The sequence below is a fragment of the Chiloscyllium plagiosum genome, unplaced genomic scaffold (assembly GCF_037043375.1).
Source record: "Chiloscyllium plagiosum isolate Xiang-an unplaced genomic scaffold, Cpla_swu_hap1 HiC_scaffold_39, whole genome shotgun sequence".
In the NCBI taxonomy this organism is placed as follows: domain Eukaryota; kingdom Metazoa; phylum Chordata; class Chondrichthyes; order Orectolobiformes; family Hemiscylliidae; genus Chiloscyllium; species Chiloscyllium plagiosum.
In genome coordinates this window covers 12,119,729-12,147,294 of record NW_028270177.1, presented here as the reverse complement: position 1 = coordinate 12,147,294, position 27,566 = coordinate 12,119,729, and the positions used below count along the sequence as shown (strand labels likewise).

Below are 27,566 nucleotides of genomic sequence, written 5' to 3'. Positions count from 1 at the left end.
GATTAAAACCTCTTCAAGGATGAAGCAATTGTGTTTGATGCTGCTTGCTCACTGGTTGCTAGGATACCGGGACCGGAAGTGCGGTCCGTCCTTTGAAAGTGTCCGGGGTCTTCGTTTAAACTGGGCGGAAGGGAAGGAGAATGTCCTTAAAACTTTTTCAATCACTTTTTGTTTGAGTGACTATAATCTATTGAGAATATAGTCTAAGTCATCTTTTAAAATGCTAAAGCAAATTCTCGAATGCAGCAGTCTAATGTGTTAAAATGTTAAATTTGTAAGGGATATGTTTCCCAGTTGCTATGGAGACTTCAAGGCTCCTGGAGTGAGCAGAGCTTCAGGCCTCAGCCGAAATAAAGGAACAAATCCAATTTTATTTAATAACTTAAACCTGCGTGACCTCAGCCCGAGGCAGCAACACTTGTAACATCTGAAAGTTGCACCATTTGTTGTGTGTTTGTCTTTTTTTAATTTTTTATTTATTGTGTTCCTCTTCTCTTTGCATTCCCTGCTTTTTGCAGTGTCAGCCTGTGGCCAAGTTATTGAGTCTTCTGAGTCGTTCCCTCTGGGTTCAAAGGTTCTCTTTCACAATTAATCCCAGGTCCAAGAAATTCAGCTCTTTGCTGCCACCCCTTTCTTGCTATGGATTCTTTTGTGAAATTTACTTCCCTCAGCCAAGGCAGGGAGAGAATCTTCAGGTAAGACTTCTGCAATGAAGCATTCATACTGACTATTTTTACTCCCTCCCCCTTTCTGATAGTATAAGTGTTGTATCTTCATTTACTAACTCGGGGTATTTTTGCCAAGCTGCACAGCTTTAATTTTGATATCTGTGCTTAATGTTCTAAACTTGCTTCACAATTTAAAGGTTTAACAACATTGTAAAGAAAGCAAATATTATTTGCACCTTGCCTTTTTTTATGACTGGCAGCATTTCCCCTGAGGTCTGTCAGAAAGATTTCAGTTCTTCATATTTAATTTCATTATCCCAAAGGCTGTATTATTTGTGGCTTAATGCATGTATTTAACATGTGCTTTTGCATGCTGTTTTGTTTCTTAATGCAGTAATTGTTCAAAGTAAGTTAGACAGAATTAATCAGATTGATCTGCTTATGCTGCTTATAAACTGAGAATCCATTTAGATTTTGGAGGTTAGACTATTTTGTGTCTGAGATGCTAGATGTGTACCCAAATGCTTGGTGTTTCAGTCCTTTTCTGTTATTTTATAGTGCAAATTCATCCTCAGTGGTAACCGAGTATGTAGTTGCATTGTTGCATTGGAACTAGTGTTGTATTGGAATCTATATGAACCAAATGGAGAAGGTAGTGCACTCTTTTTTTGCTGTGTGTCAAACTTTACTTGGAAACTTTTTTGAGGGCTCCAAGCCCTGCCAGTACCCCCTTGTCTCAACTTAAACTTTAGTGAACATCTTTTTGCTTTTGTCAAATATCTATATTTTAATTAACGTTAGACATTTCAGCATATGGCACATCCAGGAATCTGCAGGATTTTCTACATTGTTGAAATATAAAAGTTCCAGGCAGTTGGGAAGCATGAAGTATATATGCAGCCTAAATTGATCAAACCTGCCTGTACCCCTGTTAGTTTAGAATTGAGCTCGCTCAACCTGATTTTAATATCCACGTGATTTTGTGGATCAAGTTGTAAGTTTGCTCACTGAGCTGGTAGATTTGCTCTCAGACGTTTCGTCACTATGCTAGGTAACATCATCAGCAAGTCTCCGGTGAAGCGCTGGTGTTCTTCCTGCTTGCTAGTTATCTGTCTGGGTTTGTCGTGGTGGGTGATGCCATTTCCAGTTGTGTTTCTGAGAGGTTGGTAAATGGGGTCCAAATCTCTGTTTGTTAATGGAGTTCTGGTTTGAATGCCAGACCTCTAGGATTTCCCATGCGTGTCTTTGTTTAGCCTGTCCCAGGATGGATGTATTGTCCCAGTCGAACGGATGACCATCTTCGTCTGTGTGTATGGATACCAGTGATAGTTGCCCATGTCTTTTGGTGGCTAGTTGGAGCTCATGTACTCTTGTTGCTAGTTTCCTGCCCATCTGTTCAATGTAATGTTTGTTGCAGTCTTTGCAGGGTATTTTGTTTATGACTTTCATTCTGCTGGTTGTTGGTATGGGGTCCTTTTAAATTCATCAGGAGCTGTTTCAGTATGGTGATAGGTTTGTAGGCTACCGTGATGCCTAGGGCCCGGAGTGTCCGGTTGTCATCTCCGAGGTGTCTTTGATGTATGGCAGGGTGACTAGAGTCTCTGGGCTTGTTATGTCTTCCTGTTTAGGTTTGTTGTGCAGGAATTGGTGGTCTGCGCATATTGGGTACCAATAATTGAATGACAGGCTGGTGTCATTACAGCATGGCAATTTTAGAGAAGCATTTTCTATTTAAATATGATTCTGCAAATTTACAATAGGATTCAGTAATTAAGAATAGAATGTATAATTGTGTAAATTGTGACTACATGCTCTGGTCCACACTTTAATTCCATTTAAAGTGAAGGCTGCATTCATTCTTGACTTCAATGTGCAATGCCAAAGGAGTTTGATTGGCATTACTAATAATGATGAAGTAGTAAAACCTTTCGTAATTTGAGAAGCAGAGTCAATTGGAGCATATAATTTTTTTCTGCTGTTTACCTGAGGAGCTTAGAGAAGTAAAAGTGTCGTGAGCTAAAACCTTATAAATCAATTTGATTTTCCATTATAAATGTGAACTTTGGAAGCTGAGATGGAAAGAAATCACAGGGAATATACTCATATGGTTTATGTGTGATGTGTAGTGTGGAAGTGGGAGGATTGGAAGGAGAAGTTGTTGAGGGTGAGGACCAGTTCAGCTAGGCAGTTGAGGGTGTCGGTGGAAGGGTACTGGTTGGGACGGCGTGAGAAGAAGAAACGGAGGGCTTGGAGATCTTCATCGTGGCGGATCAGTGTGTGCAGGGACTGGCTGTCCATGGTGAAGATGAGGTGTTGGGGGTCGGGGAAACAAAAATCTTGGAGGAGGTGAAGGTGGTGTCCTGAACGTAGGTGGGGTGTTCCTAGACTAAGGGGGAACAGGATGGTGTCGAGGTAGGAGGAGGTGAGTTTGGTGGGACAGGCGCTGGTTGAAACAATGGGTCGACCGTGGCAGTCAGGTTTGTCAGTCGTGGGAAGGAGGTAGAATCAGGCGGTGCGGGGTTCACGGACAATGAGGTTGGAGGCTGTGGGTGGGAGATCCCCAGAGGTGAGGTTATGGATGGTCTGGGATAGGATGGTTTGGTGATGGGAGGTGAGGTCATGATCAAGAGGACAGTAAGAGGAGGTGTTTGCGAGTTGGCTTTAGCAGTGTAGAGGTTGGTGCGCCCCACTTGTCTGTGGGTCTGATGGTGATGTTGGGGTTGGAGTGGAGGGCTGCGTGTTGTGAGGGCGGGAGGTTGGAGTGGGTTTGTGGGGGTGGACAGGTTGAGGCGGTCAATGTCATAGCAGCAGTTTGAAATTAGGAGATCAAGGGTGGGTAACAGATCAGCACTGGGTGTCCAGGTGGATGGGGTGTGTTGGAGGCAGAAGAAGGGGTCCTCAGTGTGTGGGCGCGTGTCTTAGTTGAAAAAGTGGGCACAGAGGCGGAGGTGGCGGAAGAAACGTTCAAGGTCGCGGCGTATGTCAAACTCATTAATCTGGGACAGTAAAGGGATAAAGGTGAGGCCTTTCCTGAGGATTAAACATTCATCCTTAGTGCAGGTGAGATCTTGGGGAATGATGAAGACACAGCAAGGATGGGAGCTCAGACCTGGGAGTGCTATATTGATATGTAGCTTAAAAAATCAATAAACACACATTGGGGCTGAAGGAGGGAACGTTTTTCAGTACTTGGACAGCAAATCATATCCTACATTGTTGCCCTCTTTAACTTGGCTTCTTTTGCCAAATATGGAAGTTTTTCAAATTTGTCATGTAATGCTGTACTTCACTAACTGCATTATTAAGGCATTATGCCATATAAATACTGTGAATATAGGAAAGGTTCAGAAGCTGGGAATTTTGTTGCTAGCAGTTCACCTCCTGTCTGCCAAATGCCTGTTCACTACCTCAAGGCACAAGACAGAAGTGTGATGCAATACTCTTCACTTGCCTGGAAGAGTGCAGTTCCAATAACATTTGATAAGCTTGACTGCATCCAGGTCACAGTCGCCTTTGGTTGGCACCCTATTCACTACTTTCATCATTCATTTCTGTTGACTCAGATGCAGTGTAGAAGCAATATATGCATTTTCAAGATGCACTGTAACAGGACTCAAATATATCAGAGAATTTGCCACCAAAATCCTCAAAATGCCTGTGTATTTTCAATTGGTGAGGAGACCACTCTGTTTTTATTTAAGAAGAGTGAGAGAAGAAAACTAGGGAATTGCAGACCAGTTAGCTTAATATCCGTGGTGAGGAAATGGTTAGAATCTGTAATCAAGAATGGGTAAATGATCACCTTGAAAATTTTCTGTTAATAAGGGAGAGGCAGCATGGATTCATGATAGGTAGGTCATGCCTGACAAACCTAATTGAATTTTTTGACAAGGTGACTGAGGGGATAGAGAAATGTCTACAGCGGATGTTGTTTATATGGGCTTCAAGAGGCATTTGATAATTCCCACATGAAATTTTATTAATTAAGGTAGAACCCATGGAATTGAAGACAAATTATTGACATGGCTGGGAAGCTGGTTGAATGGCAGGCAACAGAAAGTAGGGATAGTGGATAGCTACTCAAATCGGCATGATTTGACCAGTGGTATCCCACAAGAATCTGTATTACGGCTTCATTATTCACATCTATTTGTTAATGACTTTGATATTGACATAGAAAGTCATATATTCAAATTTGCTGATGACTCAAAGTTAGGCAGCAGTGCAGATAGCGTTAGATAATAACATTAAATCCAAAAAAGATATTGATAGACTAAGTAAATTGGCAAAACTGTGATAGAATTCTATGTCAGCAAGTATGAAGTCATCTATTTTTGACCGAGAAAGGAAAGAGCACGTTATTTTCTGGGTGGTATGAAGTTAAATATAGTGGATGTCCAAAGAGACTTGGTGTTCAGGCACATAGATCTTTAATATAGCATGAGCAGGTGCAGAAAATAATCAAAGCTTATCAAGTGCTGGCCTTTATGTCAAGAGGACTGGAATGCAAAGGTACAGACGTTATGCTACAGTTATACAAAACCTTGTTTAGACCTCATCTACTGTGAGCAAATTCAAGCACCACACCTTAAAAAGACTACATTGGCTTTGGAGGGAGTACAACATAGGTTTAAAAGAATGATATCTGGACGTCAAGGTTTAAGTTATGAGGTGGGATTATACAAATTAGGCATGTTTTCTCTAGAATTTAGAAGGTTATGGGTGATCTGATTGAAGTCTTCAAGATATTAACAGGAAACGACCGGGTAGATAAAAAGAAACTATTGATTGGGGATTCTTAACCATGGGGCATAGTCTCAGAATTAGTGCTAGGCTGTTCAGAGAGATGTTAGAAAGCACTTCTACATACAAAGGGTGGTAGAGGTTTGGAACTCTGTTCTGCAAACAGTATGGATACAGGATACAGTATCAGTAATTAAGTTTAAATCTGAGATTGATAAATAAGCCAAAGGGAGGTTTATGGATTCAGGCCACAGATTAGCCACGGTCTCATTGAATGGTGGAACAGGCTTGAAGGGGTGAACAAGCTTACTTGTGTTCCTATAACTAGTCGGAGAAAGGTCGCCTGATAAATAAAAATGACAGAATTGATGAGGAGCTGCAACTTCAACCCATATGCAGGTTCTCTCTTGCTTTGGAAGCTGATAAGTTCTCAGATCCCCTCAGTTTTCAGTTTTGTTACAGGTCTAGATATACACCAGAGGAGCAAAGTCTCCTTGTTCATTACAAATTATTTTAAGAACAGCTCCATTGAACCCTGCAGTAATAATATTGATGATCAGATGTGACCAGAGAACCACAGAAATTTACAACACAGGAGGATTCAATTTGGCATATCATGACTGTGCTTTGCTTTTGCGATTGCAATCCTAAAAATAATTCCACTGCTCTGCTCTCTCTAATAGGCCTATATCTTCTTCGGCTTTAAAATTTTATATCTATTTTACTCTCCTTACAAGGTTAACTATCTGCTTCAGTTTACTCCAGCAAAGCTTCTGTGCTCATCATAACGACCTCTCTTCTCACTCTCTTTAAAGATAGTTTTGAATTGGTGGCTTTGTAGAAGTGTAGCAATTACAAAATTCTTATTAGTGATTCCTGCTAGACATTCATTATCTAAATTGTTAAGTTCCATCAAGTGCCTCTTCATAAATCCTACAACATTTGTAGAGCTAGAACTGTTACTTGCTATTGCTTCACCTCAAGAGTCTGGTTTGAATCCACCCCAGGATATCAATTTCTCTCCTGTTGCAGGGTTAGTGTGAGAAATCACTGTATAACAGAACTTAAATCAGTTTAGAAGAGCTATCATTTTTTTTTTTGATGCAACACATTTAAGGATAGTGCATTTGCTAAATTGTTTAATAGTGAACACTGCATGTAGCAGAAAATAAGTTGTGTGCTTCTTGCATTTTGTTTTCTTTCAGAACCATTCAGTATGCATGCATGTTACTTAATTATCTAATTCACAAGAATGATAGCAACAAGGAGCTGGTTTCAAAGCTCAAACAGTTGGAATCTAACATGAGTTCAGGACGCAAGTGTAAGTATATAACTAACTCTGGAGGTGGGAGGGATATAAAGCAGCACTTCCACTTTTCTGTTTAATAACCAATAAGGTGAAATTACTCTGAGGTTTTTATAATTACATTAACAAGTTAATATAAAATGTTTTTCTTGTGTTGAATCAGTTCAGCAATGAATACGTTTAATGTGAATGCATTAATTTCCCTGAAACATTCACATACTTCACCACTCACACATAGTTGCAGCAATATGTACCATACAAGATGTGCTGCAGAATGCATTAAGTATCTTTTGACAGCGTCTTCCAGACCTGCAACCTCTATTGCCGAGAAGGACAAGTTCAGCATATGCATGGGAACAGCACCACCTGCCAGTTCTCCTCCCAAACCACTCGCAATCCTGATTTGGAGCTATTTCATTGACTGTCACTGGGTCAAGAACCTGGCACTCTCTAACAGCATAGTGGGTGTCCCTATAACCCAAGAACTACAGCCGTTTAGAAAGGAGGAAATGCATGGTGGTAATGTTATGGAAGTAGCAGTCTGCTATACAGGCTAATGTTCTGGGTATGAATTTGCATTTCACCATGGCAGCTAGTTCAATAGGATCAGTAAAGCAATAAAAGACTAGTCTAATGGCAAACATGCAATCCAGTCAAGATTGATTCAGAGAATCATGGAATCCCGACAATGTGGAAACAGGCCCTTCAACCCAACAAATCCCCACTGACCCTCTGAAGAGTAACCCACACAGACCTATTCCCCTACCCTATTATTATATGTTTACCCGACTAATGCACCTAACCTACACATCCTTGAGGACTATGGCCAATTCAGCTAGCCTGCACAACTTTGGACTGTGGGAGGAAACTGGAGCACCTGGAGAAAATCCACACAGACACGGAGAATTTGCAAACTCCATGCAGTCACCCAAGGCTGGAATTGAACCTGAGTCCCTTGTGCTGTGAGGCAAAAGTGCTAACCACTGAGCCATATGCCACCCTGTCATAAAAATTGGTTCATTAATGCCCTTTCGGGAAGGAAATCTACTGTCTTTACTTGGTTTGGACAGCTCTATGATCCTCTGAGACTTTGGTGACTTTACCTTTACCATTACCTTTACATATGACTCCAGACCACAGCAAAGTGGTTGGTTCTTAACCGTTCTCTGGGGCAGTTTGGGATGGGTGATAAACATCGGTCTAGCTAGCAACATCCTTATCTGATGACCAGCTTTTTGTTTAGAAAGGTTGGCAGCTCACCACCAACTTCTCAAGGGCTATTAGGGATGGATGCTAAATCCTGGCCTAGTCAAGAAAGCTCACCTCCCATGAACAGCGCTCCCTTTAATTTTGTCTCTGGCTGCATAGCAGCCACCTCTAGAACTGAATGTCAGTACCACGATCAACACGCAGTTGCAGATTGCCATGCATAGAACCTTTGAACGGCTATGTGCATGCACAGCCAAATAACTTAGAGCGAATGCTGCTTTAAACAAATAAAACAATATCACTAAGCGTGCCAAAACCATTTGATAATAGAAAATTCCTGTTCTCTATCACAATTAAAAAATTCTTCCGGTGTGTATCCACCACAACATTGAGACTGGAGCACCTTTGTGATATTTACCTCCTACCTTGGGTCTGTATTGTTAAGAAATAATTAATATTTACTTGGCACTTTCCAATTTTCAGACTATTCCAAGGTGGTTTGTACCATTTGTTTTTCAAAAGTTGCTTCTGAAGAACAGTCCCTGATGGTGTGGCACAGTGGTTAGCACTGCTGCCTCACAGCACCAGAGACCCGGGTTCAAATCCCGCCTCAGGCGACTGACTGTGTGGAGTTTGCACGTTCTCCCCGTGTCTGCGTGGGTTTCCTCCGGGTGCTCCGGTTTCCTCCCACAGTCCAAAGATGTGCAGGTCAGGTGAATTGGCCATGCTAAATTGCCCGTAGTGTTAGGTAAGGGGTAAATGAATGGGTGGGTTGCGCTTCGGCGGGGCGGTGTGGACTTGTTGGGCCAAAGGGCCTGTTTCCACACTGTATGTAATCTAATCTAATCTAATCTAATCTAATAAAGAGGAGCCTGGTAGCCAATAGGAACCAGGAAGATCCCATAAACAGTGAATGGAAAAGATTGGTTGTTGATTGCAGAAGGTAGTGTCAAGGAATCCTTTTGTATTTACTCGAGAAGAGGTTTCGTCTATAAATACTCCAGCACTTAGAGTCATAGAGATTTATAGCATGTACACAGACCCTTCAATCCAACCCGTCCATGCCGACCAGATATCCCAACCCAATCTGGTCCCACCTGCAAGCACCCGGCCCATATCCCTCCAAACCCTTCCTATTCATATACCCATCCAAATGCCTTTTAAGTGTTGCAATTGTACCAGCCTCCTCTACTTCCTCTGACAGCTCATTCCATACATGTACCACCCTCTGTGTGAAAACGTTGCCCCGTAGGTCTCTTTTATATCTTTCCCCTCGCACCCTAAACCAATGCCCTCTAGTTCTGGACTCCTGGACCCCAAGGAAAAGACTTTGCCTATTTACCCTATCCATGCCCCTCATAATTTTGTAAACCTCTATAAGGTCACCCCTCAGCCTCCGATGCTCCAGGGAAAACAGCCCCAGCCTGTTCAGCCTCTCCCTGTAGCTCAAATCCTCCAACCTTGGCAACAACCTTGTAAATCTTTTCTGAACCTTTTCAAGTTTCACAACATCTTTCCGATAGGAAGGAGACCAGAATTGCACGCAATATTTCAACAGCGGCCTAACCAATGTCTTGTATAGCCACAACATAACCTCCCAACTCCTATACTCAATACTCTGACCAATAAAGCAAAGCATACCAAACGTCACCTTCACTATCCTATCTACCTGCGACTCCACTTTCAAGGAGCTATGAATCTGCACTCCAAGGTCTCTTTGTTCAGCAACGCTCCCTAGGAGCTTATCAAGAAATGTATTAGTCCTGCTAAGATTTGCTTTCCCAAAATGCAGCACCTCGCATTTATCTGAATTAAACTCCATTGGCCACCTCTTAGCCCATTGGCACATCTGGTCAAGATCCTGTTGTAATCTGAGGTAGCCCTCTTCGCTGTCCACTACACCTCCAATTTTGGTGTCATCTGCAAACTTGCTAACTGTATCTCTTATGCTCGCATCCAAATCATTTATGTAAATGACAAAAAGTAGAGGACGCAACACTGATCCTTGTGGCACTCCACTGGTCACAGGCCTCCAGTCTGAAAAACAACCCTCCACCACCACCATCTGTCTTCTACCTTTGAGCCAGTTCTGTATCCAAATGGCTAGTTCTCCCTGTATTCCATGAGATCCACTTGATTGTCAACTGAGGTTAGGGAATAGAATTTCTGCACCATTGACAAGTTGAGTCTGAAATTGGCTTGAAATTGCACTTGTTAAACTTCAAGTTTCCCTTTAAAATTGATTTTCAGATTTACAAATGTCAAATCTTCCATGAGTGTGCGCAGGTGAGCAAAGGAATATTTATGAACTTGGATCCCAAAACCGAAGGAAAGAAATGTACTTTAATCGTCAATTCCATGAAAGTGACTTGCTTTTCTAAGAGAGGCTCAAAAAGTCATTTGGAATGATGAACTTATTATTTCTTGGAAAGGCTATGACTTAAGCCAAATGACTCGAGCTAAATGCTGAATGTATACAAAGTTAAGTTTTATGATCTACAGATATGGATGGTCACTAGCCGGTTGAGTTCAGAAGAAGTTCAGGTTTTAGTTTGTAGATGTGTCTGGATTGAGAGTTTGCAGAAATCGCCAATCCATCAGAACTGGGAAGAAGTCTTGAGCTGTTTCAGCAGCAAGTGTGGCTAGAAAGAGTTTGTTGAGTAAGAAGTTAAGGTGTAAAGATAGGGGTGACACTTGATTGGGTTTCAGCTTCTGTGAAAGGTAACACTGGGAAAACGACTGAATCTTCTTATTGTTTATAATAAGACTTTTCTAAGTTATCTTCTTTACAGTTTTTTAATGCTTATTTTGCAAAATAAACTTTGCTCTTTAAGTATACTGGTAGACTTGTATGAATATATTTCTAAACCACCATCCTATACAAATAGAAAAGAAAAATAAAACTTATCTATCAAACCAGGTTTCACTTTCACATCTGACGTGTCCAGTATTATAATCAGCTGGGATCATAACAAGTATAATGTAATTATTCATTTTTTTTGTTTTTAAAAGTACAGCTGAAAATGGGTTTACCGCTAAAGTTCAACAGTTAAGCACCCTACTATAAAATCACTGAAGAGAGTCGAAAACAAAACTTTTATTTTATTCATTCATGAGATGTGGACGTTGCTGGCTAAGTCCTAATTCTCTGTCCCTAATTGCCCTTGAGAAGATGGTAAGCTGCCTTCTTGAACCGCTGCAGTCTTTGGTGTCTCTGTATTCCCCCAACTGCTGTTAGGAAGGAAACTCCAAATTTTCTCCCAGCAACACAGGAATGGCCAGATATTTCTAAGTAAAGATAGTGAGTGGCTTGGAGGGGAAATTACAGGTGATGATGCTCCCATTTATCTGCTGCCATTGTCCTTCCAGCTGGTAAAGGTAGTGGGTTTGGAAGGTACTGTCTAAGGAGCTTTGGTGAATTTGTGCAGTGGATTTTGTAGATAGTACTCAGTACTGCTACTGAGCATTGGTGGTGGAGGGACTGAATTGTGTGGATGTGTTGCCAAGAAAATGTAATTCTTTGTCCTGGATGGGAGGAAAGAGAGAGAGTTTTCTTGATTTTTCTTTGCTGCGCAGGCCCACTACAAGCCATGGTCACCTGTCAAGCATTTGTCCCTTAGCTCAGAACTTAGCAGCTCCATAATATCTGCTTTTACTCTCACTGTTCCAGGAGAAACAGATAATTGAATACAACCGACAATGTGCATCAGTAAAATGACTTTTAAAATGACAGCAGTGTTATTTGCACAGTCTGCTAGATAATGTCATTTATCAGTTCAAAAATGAAGGAAAGGAGAAAGATGTGATCTTTACAAATGGTAAAGATCTGACTGGAGAAGTCAGCCAAAGTGGCAGCCAGATGAGCGGAGACAATGGATTAAAGCTCTACGGCGTAATCTGACTAAATCTAAGGTCAGTTAAAGAGCACTTTAAATTTGAAGCTTCGAGTCAATACCTTTTAAGTTTTTTGTTTTGTTTTGTTTGATTTCATCCTTGAAGTTGGAAAATTGGGCAATTGAAATTGCCCTTGAAACCAACTTGTCTATTCTGGTGGCCGATACAATGTGAAATGTGGTTGAAAAGGCATAAGATGCATGCAAGTGCTGTGATATATCAAGAGGTCGTCAGAAATGACCTTGTCAGTTCTACAAATGATCAGGTTAGAGAAGCCATGAGTAATATCAAGCCCAGTGCCTATTAAGTTAAGGTAGAGAAATTTGTATTGCGGGAGCAGTAGTTTAAGTGAACTTGGAGGATAACAAACATGGGAAACAGAAGTAAGGATTAAAATAATTAAGAATACATTTTAATAGCACCTTTCTCAATCTCAGGATGCCGCAGAGTGCTTTACCGTTAACATTTCACCTTTGAAGTGAAATCTGTCGGGATATGTGAGTATACAGCTTAAATTGCTTTTAGTACTGGTTTTCTTCAGTTCCTGGAGGTGTTTGGAGAGGTCAGGAGGTCACATATTTGGGGCAGTCGCTTTACCCGAAACACTACTTGGGTAGTTTCTCCCACCCATCCTCCTTCCCTAACTAAAATAAAAGTTTTGTGCGTCAGTTGGTAAGGTGACAAGTGTTTTCTTTCAAGTGTTTCAATGTTTTTTTTCAGCAGTCTATTTGGGAGTTTAGAATAGTGGGAATGGAGGTTAGGGCAGTTGAATGTTCCTCCTCCAGTATGTGGGACGTAAGGCCGCCTAGTGTCCCTGCTGACTTCATTTGTAGTAAGTGCACTCGACTCCAGCTCCTCAAGAACTGTATTAAGGAGCTGGAGCTAGATGAACTTTGGATCATTCAGGAGGTGGAGGGGGTTATTGAGAGGAGTTACAGGGAGATAGTTACTCCACAGCCACGTGAAGAAGGTAGATGGGTTACCATCAGGGATAGGAAAGGGAACCAGCTGGTAGTGTAGGGATCTCCTGTGGCGGTTCCCCTCAACAACAAGTATACCATTTTGGATACTGTTGTGGGGGGAGGGAACGATTTACCAGGTGTAAACAATGGGACACAGGTCTCTGGCGCAGAGTCTGTCCCTGTTCCTCAGAAGGGAAGGGGGAAGAGGAGCAAAGCTTTAATCATTGGGGTCTCCATAGTTAGGGCGACAGATAGGAGGTTTTGTGGGAACGAGAGAGACTCATGATTGATGTGTTGCCTCCTAGGTGCCAGGGGTCGTGATGTCTCTGATCTTATTTTCGGGATCTTTGAGGGGGAGAAGCCCCAAGACATGTCGACGTAGCCACCAACAACCTAGGTAGGAAGAAAGTTGGGGATCTAAGACAGAAATTCAGGGAACTAGGATGGAAGCTTAGAACTAGTACAAACAGCATTGTTATCTCTGGTTTGTTGCCCATGCCACATGCTAGTGTAGCGAGGAACAGGGAGAGTGTGGAGCTGATCACGTGGCTGCAAGGATGGTGCAGGAGAGAGGGTTTTGTATTCTTGGATAACTGGAGCTTTTTCTGTGGAAGGTGGGACCTCGACAAACAGGATGGTCTTCATTTGAACCAGAGGAGTACCAATATCCTGGGGGACGGGAAGTTTGCTAATACTCTTTGTTGGGGGGTGTTTAAACTAATGCAGCAGAGGGATGGGAACCTGAATTGTAGTTCCAGTGTACAGGAGGTTGTCGGTAATGAGGTCAGGGATAGGTTTACAAGGTCATGAGAGGGCACCGGCAATCAGGGTGTTGGTCTGAGATGTGTGTACTTCAGTGCCAGGAGCATCTGGAATAAGGTGGGTGAACTTGCAGCATGGGTTGGTGCCTGGGATTTTTGTTGTGGCCATTTCAGAGACATGGCTAGAGGGAGGACAGGAATGGTTGTTGTAGATTTTAGGATTTAGATGTTTCAGCAAGAACAGAGAAGATGGTAAAAGAGATGGGGTTGCGGCATTGTTAATCAAGGGTAGTATCCCAGCAGCTGAGATAACGTTTGAGGACTCCTCCACTGAGGTAGTTTGGACTGAGGTTAGAAACAGGAAAGGAGAGGTCACACTGTTGGGAGTTTTCTATAGGCCTCCAAATTGTTTCAGGGATGTAGAGGAAAGGATAGCAAAGATGATTCTCAATAGGAGCGAGAGTAACAGGGTAGTTGTTATGGGGTCTTTAATTTCGCCAATATTGACTGGGAATACTATAGTTCAAGTAATTTAGATGGGTCAGTTTTTGTACAATGTGTGCAAGGGGCGATGCCATTTTGGGTTTGGTACTGGGGAATGAACCCGGCCAGGTGTTAGATTTGGAGGTACGTGAGCATTTTGGCGATAGTGACCATAATTTGGTTATATTTACAATAGCAATGGGCAGAGATAGGTATATACTGTATGGAAAGAGGTATAACTGGGGGAAAGGCAGTTATGATGTAATTAGATGCATGGGATGGGGAAGGAAACTGCAGGGGATGGACACACTTGAAATGTGGAGCTTATTCAAGAAAAAGCTACTGTGGGTCATTGATAAGTATGTATCTATCATGCAGGGAGGTATTTGTCAAGAGAGGGAACTGAAGAAGTTGAAGCTCTTGACAAGACAAAGAAGAGGTCTTATGTGAGGATGAGGCGTGAAAGCTTAGTTAGGGGGCTTGAGAGTTGTCTGTTAGCCAGAAAAGATCTAAAGAGAGGGGTAAAAAGAGCCAGGAGAGGACGTGAGAAGTTGTTGGTGGATAGGATCAAGGAAAACCCTAAGGCCTTTTATAGGTATATGCATCCTAAAAGAATAACTAGAGTAAGATTAGGGCCAATCAAAGAAGTAGTGGGAAGTTGTGTTTGGAATCTGAAGACATAGGGGATGTGCTTAACGAATACGTTTCGTCAGTATTCACATTGGAAAAAGGCAATGTTAGTGAAAATACGGCGATACAGGCTACAAGTTTGATGGGATTGAGGTTGAGAAAGAGGAGGTTTTAGCAATTTTGGAAGATCTGAAAATAAATAAGACCCCTGGGCCAGATGGGATTTGTCCTCTGATTCACTGGGAAGCCAGGGAGGAGATTGCAGAACCTTTGGCTTTGATCTTTATGTCACCATTGTCGACAGGAGTAGTGCCAGAAGACTGGAGGATAGCAAATGTTTAAGAAGGAGAGTCGGGACAACTTTGGTAATTATAGGCCAGTGAGCCCTACTTCAGTTGTGGGTAAAATGTTGGAAAAGATTGTAAGAGATAGGATTTACAATTATCTGGAAAGGAATAATTTAATTAGGGATAGTCAACATGGTCTTGTGAAGGGTAGGTCGTGCCTCACTAACTTTTATTGAGTTCTTCGAGAAGGTGACAAAACAGGTGGATGAAGGTAAAGCGGTTGATATGGTGTATATGGGCTTCAGTAAGGTGTTTGATAAGGTTCCACATGGTAGGGTATTACACAAAATACGGAGTTTTGGGATTAAAGGTGATTTAGCAGTTTGGATCAGAAATTGGCTAGCTGAAAGAAGACAGTGTTGTGGTTGATTGGAAATGTTCATCCTGGAGCTCAGTTACCAGTGGTGTGCCGTAAGGATCTGTTTTGGGACCACTGCTGTTTGTCATTTTTATAAATGATCTGGATGTGGGCGTAGAAGGATGGGTTAGTAAATTTCCAGATGACACAAAGGGAGGCAGATTTGTGGATAGTGCAGAAATATGTTGTGGGTTACAGAGGGGCATAGATAAGATGCAGTGCTGGGCTGAAAAGTGGCAAATGGAGTTTAATGTGGAAAACTGTGATGTAGTTCACTTTGGACGAAATAACAGGACTGCAGAGTACTGGGCTAATGGTAAAATTCTTGGCAGTGTAGATGAACAGAGAGATCTTGGTGTCCAGGTGCACAGTTCCCTGAAAGTTGCCACTCAAGTTGATAGCTGAAAATGTGTTGCTGGAAAAGCGCAGCAGGTCAGGCAGCATCCAAGGAACAGGAGAATCGACGTTTCGGGCATAAGCCCTTCTTCAGGAATTCCTGAAGAAGGGCTTATGCCCGAAACGTCAATTCTCCTGTTCCTTGGATGCTGCCTGACCTGCGCTTTTCCAGCAACACATTTTCAGCTCTGATCTCCAGCATCTGCAGTCCTCACTTTCTCCATCCAAGTTGATAATGTTAAGAAGGCATATGGTGTGTTGGCGTTATTGGTAGGGAGATTGAGTTTTGGAGACACAAGGTCATGCTTCAACTGTACAAGACACTGGTAAGGCTGCACTGGAGTATTGCATACAGTTCTGGTCAATGCATTATAGGAAAGATGTGGAAGCTTTGGAAAGGATACAGAGAAGATTTACTAGGGCGTTGCCTGGTATGGAAATAAAGGAGGAGAAAGTAAGGACTGCAGATGCTGGAGACCAGAGTTGAAAATTATGCTGGAAAAGTGCAGCAGGCCAGACAGCATCTGAGGAGCAGGAGAATCGACGTTTCGGGCATAAGCCTTTCTTCAGGAATGAGGCTGGTGTGCCAAGTGGACTGAGATAAAAGATACCGGGGGGCGGGGGGAGTTTGGGGGAGGGACGCTGGGAATACGGTAAGTGGAGGTGAGGGTGATAGGCCGGAGATGGGGTGGGGGCGGAGAGGTCGGGAAGAAGATTGCAGGTCAAGAGGGCGGTGCTGAATTCGGGGGTTGGGGCTGAGATAACACCCGAATTCAGCACCACCCTCTTGACCTGCAATTTTCTTCCCAACCTCTCTGGCCAATCACCATCACCCTCACCCTCACCTCCTTCCATCTATTGTATTCCCAGCGCCCCTCCTGCAAACTCCCACCCACCCATCCAGCCACCTTTTATCTCAGCCCGCTTGGCACACCAGCCTCATTCCTGAAGAAGGGCTTATGCCCGAAACGTTGATTCTCATGCTCCTCGGATGCTGCCTGGCCTTCTGCGCTTTTCCAGCACCACACTTTTCAACTCTGGTATGGAAATAAAGTCTTACAAGAAAAGGGCTGAGGAACTGAGACTGTTTTGGTTGGAGAGAAGAAGATTGAGAGGTGACTTAATTGAGACCTATTAGATAATCAGGGGGTTAGCTAGGGTGGACAGCGAGACCCTTTTTCCTCAGATGGTGAAGGCTAACACAAGGGGACAAAGCTTTAAGTTGTAGGGTGATAGATTTAGGACAGATATCAGGGCTGATTTCTTTACTCCGAGAGTAGTGGGGGGGGTGGAATGGCTTTCCTGCAACATTAGCAGACTCGCCAATGTTAAGAGCATTTAAATGGGCATTGGACATACATATGGACTGGTGTAAGTTAGATGGGCATCAGATTAATTTCACAGGTTGGTGCAACATTGAGGGTCGAAGGGCCTGTACTGCGCTGTAATGTTCTATGAGTACAGTTGTTGACATATCGGCAACTGAGTAGTTCGTTTGTGTTCACCAAAATTTCCACAAATAGCAGTATGAAAATGATTAGGTAATCGGGATTAGTGTGGATGATTAGAAGATGCGAATTGATCAGGACACCGGAGATTATTCCCCTGCTGCTCTTCTGTTTATTGCCATGGGAGTTTTATGTCCACCTGAGACAACAGACAAGGCTGTTAATTATATAAATTATGGTCAAGTATAAACAGCTAGAGGGCAGCAATTGGATGCTTTATTGAACGCTTATAAAGTGACATGTATTAGCATTAGTGTAGAAGGAGAGTAAGGTGGTATACATTTCAAATTTTCATTGTGAATAAATTGTGGGCCATGCTTTATCATCTCAAAAGGCAGCATCTCTGTCTGTACATCAGTCTATCACAGGGCTGTTTGCTGAGGTTTTTGTGCCCAAAATCCTTGGAATTGGGCTTGAACCTACAACATCTTGCTCTGAGGTAAGAGTAATGTAGACTGAATATCAGAGCTGACATGCAAAGTCACTCATAGTGCAGGCAGACAAAGGAAAGGAGGGTGGATAGTGAAGAACATGGGAAATTTTCCCTGAGCATAGGAGGCTGAAGGGTATCCCTGATTATATGTAGAGGGTTATATAATCATGAGGGACATAGACAAGGTGAGAGGCGAAAGATTTGAAAGGGACCTGAGGAGAAATGTTTTCACATTCAGCATGATTTGTATGTGAAATGAACTGCCAGAGGAAGTGGTAGATGCAGGTACAGTTACAACATTTGGACAGGTGTTAGGTTTTTTTTCCCCGAGGTTTCTCACACGATATGCAATGCGCACACGCCAGCTTCTGCAAACAGTTAAAGCCTGTACAAGCTAGGTGACCCTCTTTTGACCCTCCTCGCAGTTGTGTGAAGTCAAGTCAAAAGAGGTCCAGAATCAAGGAAACCTAAGCCCATCCCCCTACACTATCCCATCATCATCCATGTGCTAATCCAAGGATTGTTTAAATCTTCCTCGTGGCTGAGTTAACTACATTGGCAGGCAGGGTATTCCATGCCCTTACCAGTCTGAGTAAAGAACCTGCCTCTGACATCTATCTTAAATCCTATCACCTTTCAATTTGTAGCTATGCCCCCATGTACAAGCTGTCCTCATCATCTTAGGAAAAATACTTTCACTGTCTACCCTATCTAATCCTCTGATCATCTTGTATGTCTCTATCAAATCCCCTCTAGCTGCCTTCTTTCCAATGAGAACAGACCCAAGTGTCTCAGCGTTTTGTCTAAGACCTTCCCTCCAGACAAGGCAACATTCTGGTAAATCTCGTCTGCATCTTTTCCAATGCTTCCACATCTTTTCTGTAATGGGGCGACCAGAACTGTACATGATATTCAAAGTGCGGCCGTACTAGTAGTTTGTATAGTTGCAGCATGGCATTATGGCTCCTGAATTCAATCCCTCTACCAAAGAAACCTAACACACCGTATGCCTTCTTAACAGCACTACCAACCTGGGTGGCAACTTTCAGTGATCTGTGTACATGGACACCAAGATCCCTCTGCACATCCACACTACCAAGAATCTTTCCATTGACCCAAAATTAAAGCTTCCAGTTATTCTTCCCAAATTGAATCACCTCATATTTATCAGCATTGAACTCCATTTTCCACCTCCCAGTCCAATTCTGCAGTTTATCCAAGCCCCCCTGCAACCTGCAACATTCTTCTACACTGTCCATTACTCCACCAACTTTAGTTTCATCTGCAAACTTACTAAACCATCCACCTATATCTGCGTCTAAGTCATTTATAAAAATGACAAACAGCAGTGGTCCCAAACAGATCCTTGTGTCACACCACTAGTAACCGGACTCCAGTCTGAATATTTTCCATCAACTACCACTCTCTGCCTTCTTACAGAAAGCCAGTTTCTAATCCAAACTGCTAAATCATCCTCAATCTCATGCCTTTGCATTTTCTCCAGCAGGCTACCGTGTGGCTTTACTGAAGTCCATGTACACCACGTCAATTGCCTTACCCTCATCCACACGCTTGGTCACCTTCTCAAAAAACTCAGAGGTTTGTGAAACATGAGCTGCCCTTGACAAACCATGTTGACTATCTGTAATAAAATTGTTGCTTGCTAGATAATTACGAATCCTATTTCTTATCATCCTTTCCAAAACCTTTCCTCGTAAGGCTCACTGGTTTATAATTACCTGGAACATCTCCACTGCCCTTGATTAAGGGCACAACATTTGCAATCCTCCAGTTCTGTGGTACTAAACCTGTAGACAACGATGACACAATGATCAAAGCCAAAGGCTCCAACACCACCTTCCTAGCTTACCAAAGAATCCTCAGTTAATTCCCATCCAGCCCAGAGGTCTTGTCTACTTTTGCTCCTTCTAGAATTGATAACACTTACTAACCTCTATCCTTTTTAGTCTAATATCTGGTATCTCATTCTACTCCTCTACAGTATTCTCCTTTTCTGAGTGATAACCGATAAGAAATATTGGTTTAGCACCATTCCGATCTCCACAGAGTCCACACACAACTTTCCACTTCTGTCTTTGTCTGGCCCTATTCCTAACCTAGTCATCCTTTTATTCTTCATGTACCTATAGAAAGCTTTAGGGTTTTCCTTTATTCTACCTGCTAAAGACTGCTCATGTCTTCTCTTTGCTCTTCTTATCTCTCTTCAAATCCTTTCTGGCTAATCTGTAACTCTCCATCATCTCATCTGAACCATCTCATCTCATCGTCACATAAGCCTCCTTCCGCTTAGCAAGAGATGCAATTTCTGTCGTAAACCACGGTTCCCTTACCTTATCACTTCCTCCCTGCCTGACAGGGACATACCTACCAAGGACACACACTATCTGTTCCTGAAACCAGCTCCACATTTCGATTATCCCCATTCCCTGCATTTTGCTACTCCATTCTATGCATCCTAAGTCTTGCCTAATTGCATTATAATTGCCCCATCAATAACTCTTGCCCTGTGGCATGTACCTATTCATTTCCATTGCTAAATTAAACATAACCGAATTATGGTCACTCTCTCCAAAGTGCTCACCTACTACTAAATCAAACACCTGGCCCGGTTCATTACTAAGCACTAGACTGAGGGTGGCCTCCCGTCTTGTCGGCCCTTCAACATACTGTATCAGGAAACCCTCCTGCACACATTGGACAAAGACTGATCCATCTGACGTACTAGAGGTATAGCATCAGTCCACGTATATTCTCCTCCAAATCATATTTTGTTTGTTATACAACCGGGATCCCAGCACTGAGGACCTTTCATCGCTACTGTCTTCTGTGACTAAGCCAGTTTTGTATCTGCCATACCACCTCACTGTGGATTTCATGTGACTTCACCTTTTGTATCAGCCTGCCAAAACCATAAAGGACCTTGTCAAAGGCCTTACTAAAGTCCAAATAGACAACATCTACCACCTTGCCCTCATCAATCATTTTTGGTGCTTCCTCAAAAATCTCAATCAAGTTTGTGAGACATGACTTTCCCCTCTCAAAGCATTGCTGCCCAGCACTAATAACTGTATTTTTCCAAATTTGAAGAAATTCTATCCCTAAGAATCCTTAATAACTTCCCTTCCACTGTCATTAGGCTCACTATCCTATAATTTCCTGGATTATTCCTGTTGTTCTTCTTAAACAACAAATCAACATTGGCTATTCTGTAGTCCTCTGATGTGGCTAAAGCATATATGAAGATTTCGTACAAGGCCCCAGCAGTGTCTCCACCTGCACATTTCAAGGCTCCCTTTGGCCCTCCTGATGCATGTTTGAGTTCTTTCCTGCTATCTTTGTATTTTCTGAGGGCTGTGTCTGGCTTCAGTCTCCTAAACCTTATGTATGCCTCTCTCTTTTTATTTTTTACTAAGCTCTTAGTTTGTCTTCTCCACCCCTTCTTAGTCATCAGTGTCTAATTTTACTTGTCTTACTGAAAAACAGGATTGATTCTGAAGGGACACTTCTTGCTAGTCATCTGTGAGAAGTAAATAGACAGGGAGCAGAGCTCTAACACAGCCTGTGGAACCCAGTCCAAGTAGACCTAGGGCTAAGTCTTATAGATAAGCTAACAGCAGCTTGTAGTATAAAAGTGCCAAGCAATTGCATGCATTTAGTTTGTTTTTGTTTGTCCTGATACATAGAAAAGTTTTTTTTCTATTGATTGGAAAAAGAACCTAATCATACTTTTCTTATGTTATGATCACTTTTTTTGAAGTGCAGTCATGGGGATCCATTGGGAACTATGGCACCAAGTGTGTACTCAGCATGATTCCACAAATAGCAAATGAACGACTGATGTTGCATCCACCTGAATACGTGGAAAAGAATTCTGTTTAAATTACTTCCATAGGACAGCTGCTTTGAGAATGTAGCACTTTTTTCAGTAATGCAGGATAATATCAGCCCAAATTTTGTTCCCAAGCCTATAACAAGGATTGAACCTCTAACTGTTATGTTTCAGAAGTGACAGTGCTACCAAGTGACAGTTATCCGATTTACCTCTATTCTGAAATGAAACTAAAGGGCTGAATCTGACATTTTTTGAGCAAGTGGAAGTTGCACCAAGTTTAATGGAGGCTTATTCATTGGTAGGTCTAGCTGTTTTCTTGCTGTATCTTACTAGAAGTAACTACACCCCTTGCCCCTATGGTGTCACTCACATCTGATTCCAGCCCTATCTTACGATGCACTGGTCCTAAAACAACTTGGCACTCAGCAGATATTCCAGATTTCACAAGTATTCCTTGCATCCGTGCAATTTTTGAAAACCCATTGTGCACCCAGAGAAACACCGTCAGTCTGGAGTTGCCCTGCATGATTGCTGACATTTTTCCCCTAATATGGCAGATAAGGTTAAGGGGAAAATGTGTACCCAGGTTTATAGGCTAGACCTGGAATTCTTACTGGATGAGGTGGTGCACAGGCTTGACTTCCTCTTTCCCAGGATCAGTAGTGGAGGTCCTGACAGACCATGCCAGGCAGCTCTGATGTTGCCACTTGCAATAAAGTAGTCTTACATTTCTGGATTAATGTACAGCATTGCAGGAAAAGGAAAATGCCCTCCACTCTGCCAGCATAAATGGCACCATCTTCTCTCTGATACTTCACACTCACTCTGTCTCTGTTATTGCACCCATCTCTCTAAGATTCATGCTTTGCCACTCTCCATTATCACCCGCAGCATCTTCCATACTCACTGTCACCTACCCCCAACCTGTGACATCACTGAGTCTGCACGTCCTCTGTGCTGCCTACTCACTTGCTTCGGACACCATCTTGCAACAAAGGGAACAGTTGTGCCACCCACTTTCATTTCCCTTTATTTTTGCCTGTTTTAGGTGAAAGATAACCCATAGTAGAGCGGAAAGCGTCAAAATGGTGATGTGCTGCCCAACGTTTGGCTCCTCAACACTAATGTGGAGAGAATTCTGAATCTGACTAACTGAGCAGGTCCTGGATTGACATGCCTTTAAATTACTATGCTGGGACCCTCTGAGTAAAGGCTCTGCCTGTTGACTCCACTGAGGCATGCTGACATGGCAAGCTTTGTGTCTGTGCTTAATGGTAAAGCAAGAGAGAAGTAATATGAAGCTAGTATCTGGCTGAGGGGGGAGAAGTGCAAAAAGACAAGACTATGGATGGCAAGGAATCTGTGTGCAAGCAGGTAAGCTCAGAGTGAGTGAGTGATATGACAGCTAGCAAAGAGCCCAGAATGCAACCTAGTCCAGTTCCTGATTTTGGGGTCTGTCCCTGAGTACATAGCATCCTTGCTGTAGTGCTACAATCAGAGTTGCCGGTGCAGCACTGAAGTACAGATGTATTCTGTAAGTGGATCGGAGATGTGCGATGTGGGTTCATAGAGACTGGCACATGTCAGATGCCTATGGAGTGTGTGGTTGCTGCCCATGGACCATGCCCTGAGATGTTGGTATCCTGTGTCCAGCATAGGACTTATTTGGAGGAGGTGGTGAGTTGAATCTGCCTGGTACTGTCTCTGATTTCCGTGCTGTGTTTTCTTGATGCCAAGCTTGTTTGGCGGTTTTGCTAAGATAGAAATCTGAATATTAATGAATGAGTTGGGCTGTTATCAAGATGTTTAACAAATAATAAATCTCCCTTAAATAGCAACTTGCAGCCGCCTGGCTCAACTTGCCAAACAACTTGTGGAGAGTATTTTAAATGGTGGAAGATGCTCCTGCTCAACCCACACTTCTTGTTCAGTTGTGCTACACATTTCACCATAGCCATCATTGCTCAGACCCCTACAATTTTAGATTAGATTAGATTACATTACAGTGTGCAAACAGGCCCTTCGGCCCAACAAGTCCACACCGACCCGCCGAAGCGCAACCCACCCATACCCCTACATTTACCCCTTACCTAACACTACAGGCAATTTAGCATAGTCAATTCACCTGACCTGCACATCTTTGGACTGTGGGAGGAAACCGGAGCACCCGGAGGAAACCCACGCAGACACTGGGAGAACGTGCAAACTCCACACAGTCAGTCGCCTGAGGCGGGAATTGAACCCGGGTCTCTGGTGCTGTGAGGCAGCAGTGCTAACCACCGTGCCGCCCACAGGATTCATGTCTGTGTAGTTTTGGGAGAAAACTCTCTATTCAATTCTAATAATAAAAATTTTCCAAGCAATATTTGTAAATACAATAGAAATTGATTATGCTGTAAGTAAATAAGATTGTCCTTTCATGTTGGCACAAAATAGTCTGCTCCATTTTCTGTAAGCAGCATTTCTAATGGTATATTTCCATCTGTGAATTCTGTTACAATGGGATCATACCTGCCTTTTTTAAATGGTTACATGTAGCTAGTTGGTAGAGGCTGTTTATGTATTTGATTTGATTGTCCATAGTGCAGTTGGATCACTATGTGCGCACAGATGCATATGCTCTGACAACACACCAATATCTTCCATGCATTGTGACATCCACATCAGTGCTGAAGCCACACATGAGGAGTCAGAGAGGCAAAGCAGAGGCTTTGGCCCCAGTTGCAATGGTACAAAAGCCAAGAGTGAAAGTGGAGCCTGATAAAGGCAGCGAGTAGATGTCCGCATCAGGATTGGCGTCCGGGAGGCCAACACTGAGGATCAGTTTTTGTTTTGACTGGGTGTGATTGGGAGACTACTGGCAAAATGGGCAGGGTGAGCCTCCTAGGTGAGTATAAAATTGATTTTGTTGTTCATCCTGCAGCACCACCTTTAGATAACAACCGATTCCTGTTGCAGGAGAATGAAGTCTGTTTTCTTCCTGCTCTTCGCATTCATAGCAACCTCAGCCTTGTACATCAGTGACTACATGATGTGCAGAATCAATGGGGTGATTCCCCCAAGATAGAGGAGATTTACCATTTGAAAGTTTGGCCAGAGAGAGAGAGAACTTGTTTCTAGTTAAATTGCTGGTGCCTCATCCAGAACAATTTAATTATATTTCAACTGTTGTCAACAGGTAAAAGCTGTTGCAGTATTAAATCTCTGCTTTATTTCAGTATTCCGACTGGGCAACACAGTGGATGCAGTTCAGGCAGCCAGAAGAAACATACACCTTTCGGACCCAATTCTTCGATTTTGCCTTACCATCATTTCTCTCAGTCGGGCTGTGTACTTCATTTGCGATAATATTCTCTGGATGGGAGCAGTGGGACTTGGTGGTATTGACAAGGAGAAATGGAATAAGCGGTGCAACCACTACTATTTCTTCTCATTGATTATCAGTCTGAGCAGAGATGTCTATGAGATTACCCTGCTTCTGAGAGAAGAAGCACTGGCCCAAAAGGGCCAACAGTGCAAATCCATAAACCACCTGAACACCAGTCATGTGCAAAGAGACTTTGGCTGGGCATTAAAGATCAGTTCTGAAGATTTCTTCATGTTGCTTTTTCAAAGCCTTAAAAACAACCCCCCTGTATTACTCGACCTCATTAAAAACCTCTGTGATCTATCCCTCCCCTTAGACAAGCTCGGCATTTTCAGAATCAATCCTGGAGTGGTGAGTCTTTGTGGTCTTATTTCATCAGTTGTGTCAATTTTAACTTTGACGCACCCAGCACTGAAATTGAGACCATAAACAAACCACCTGCACCATGAACAAAAGTCTTATTCTTTAATCTGTTTATCAGAGAATTTTTGAAAAATTAAATCAATTACTTTCAAAATGCAGGCTGTGGATTCTGAAAGTAAGCAATCTAATGTGGTGTATTTTAATGTTTTGCCCTCAACATGACAACTTCAGTTGTTTTCTTGGCTGTGTTTTAGAGTGCCAAAGGTTAAGGCATTGACTTCCAACATGTGCTGTTGGTTTTGAACATTGAACCTTCTTTATGAAATCTACCATCTACAAACAGGACACTTCTGGACTGATTCTGGCATGCCACTCAATATTTGAGCAAGCTAAAATGACCCTATCTATAATTTGTGTCCTGACTAGCACAATGAGATTATAAAACTAAATATATCTGCCTCTCTTAACTTAAGCTCTATGACACTAACAAGTCTGTATATGATGAACATGATTCCCCTGTGTCTTTTAAATATCTGTCTCAAGAATAAATAGTGTAAGATGATTTCCTCTGGCTGGGTAACCACAGGTTGTAGATTAAGGATTACCACATGAAGAAAAAAAGAGGAAGACATTTTAAATTCTGTATAATACATTCAAGCAGTTGTTGACAGTGATATTGTCTCAAATGGGTTTGAATTAAATATTTGCAATGGGAAAGGATGTGAACTCCAGTTCATTCCTAGCACTGGCATAGATATAACAATAAAAATGGACTTTTTTTGTACTATTTCAATCAGGCAATCAGAGAAAACAGAAACACACATTGCTGGAAAACCTCAACAGGTCTGGCAGCATCAATGGGGAGAAATCAGAGTTGACATTGAGTTCAGAACTTCTGCAGAAAGGTCATTGAACCCAAAACTTTAACTCTCCACAGATGCTGCCAGACTTAGAGTTTTTTTCCAGCAATTTCTAGTTTTGTTTCTGGTTTCCAACATCTGCAGTTCTTTTGGGTTTTCATCTAAGAAAACAGTTCAGTTACCAAACTGTTAACTATTTTGAACCGAATTCTGTCTATAACATCACTTGCTGAAAAGAGATCTTTTAACTTCTAATTTTTTAGCACTCAGTGCCCTATTTGAAGAACTGAGGCTTTGTTTACTTTTTCTGAATTTTTAATTTGTATTAAACTACTTTGTTCAGTTGGAAAATGTCTCTTCACAGATATTGAATGATACCTCCAGACTGTTCTGTAGTTTATCCATGCTTATATAGTCAACTAAAACATTTTTTCTTGGTTCATGAATAAAGAACGGCTGCATGTTTGATTTGAAGTTGATCAAGGACAAGAAATGTGATGAAAGTCTGAGCTGCTTCATGTGGGCATTCTCATTTCTCTCTCTCTCTCTCTCTCTCTCTCTCTCTCATTTTCTCTCTCTCTCTCTCTCTTACTCTTTCTCTCTCTCTCTTTTTCTCTCTCTCTCTTTCTCTCTCTCTCTCTGTCTGACACACTCATGCGTGAATATGAGAAGAATATTTGCTTTTGAGACAGAGTTTTTGACATCAAGGATGTGGTGCTGTTAAATTCCAATTTATTGTGGAATATTCCTGACAAACATAAAATTCAGGCTAAATTTTGCAGAACTAACTTTTCTGACTGAAGTCAATCAATAATTACTTTCTAGTTTGTGATTTTTTAAATCATTTTTTTTACCTGTCTTCCTGGATTATTTAGATAACAGCGTGGAGAACCAAATTCAAAATTTAGATGAATGCAGTCTAAGAAGTATTACCTGGATTCTAGAAGGAGTGAGGCAGTTTGTTCAGGTGCTTGTCAGACTTGTATTAAAATCTTCTTCTAACTCCAAAGCGTAAAGCTTTGAAACTCGCCAACAGGATTGTATTTTTATCTCTGGTGCTCGACATGCTTTCCTAAACTGAGTGCTATAAGCTGTTAGAATCTTGACTTGCTCCACATCCCAGTGTTGGCTGTAAATAAAAGTTTATTTTATATGCTAGCCTCTCCAACAATCCCTATATTTTGTTTTTGGCCCAGCTTTTTCTTTGACTTTCTTAAACTGGTGAAGAGAAGATGCATCACAGTTCCTAACATCACCTGATTTTCACATAAGTCTTTTCCTGCAAGGCTCAAGTGATAGGCTAACTACATTTTACCCTTTCGATCCTTGAAATAGGACATTAAGCTCAGCATATGATTATCTTCAATATTAGTCTGTTTGAGATCCCTTTCCTCAGCCCAGGTTGAGAATTGAACGTGGGTTTTG

The 27,566-nt window shown here is 42.2% G+C and overlaps 1 protein-coding gene across 1 annotated transcript; it reads left to right on the top strand.

Moving 5' to 3' along the window:
• The first annotated feature begins 134 nt into the window (after positions 1–134).
• On the top strand, positions 135–26,607 carry pex11a (peroxisomal biogenesis factor 11 alpha). The gene is made up of 3 exons (XM_043677237.2): positions 135–695; positions 6,617–6,732; positions 24,770–26,607. The coding sequence occupies exons 1-3, from the start codon at positions 640–642 to the stop codon at positions 25,345–25,347; spliced, it is 750 nt and encodes a 249-aa protein (XP_043533172.2). The 5' UTR covers positions 135–639; the 3' UTR covers positions 25,348–26,607.
• The last annotated feature ends 959 nt before the right edge of the window (positions 26,608–27,566 follow it).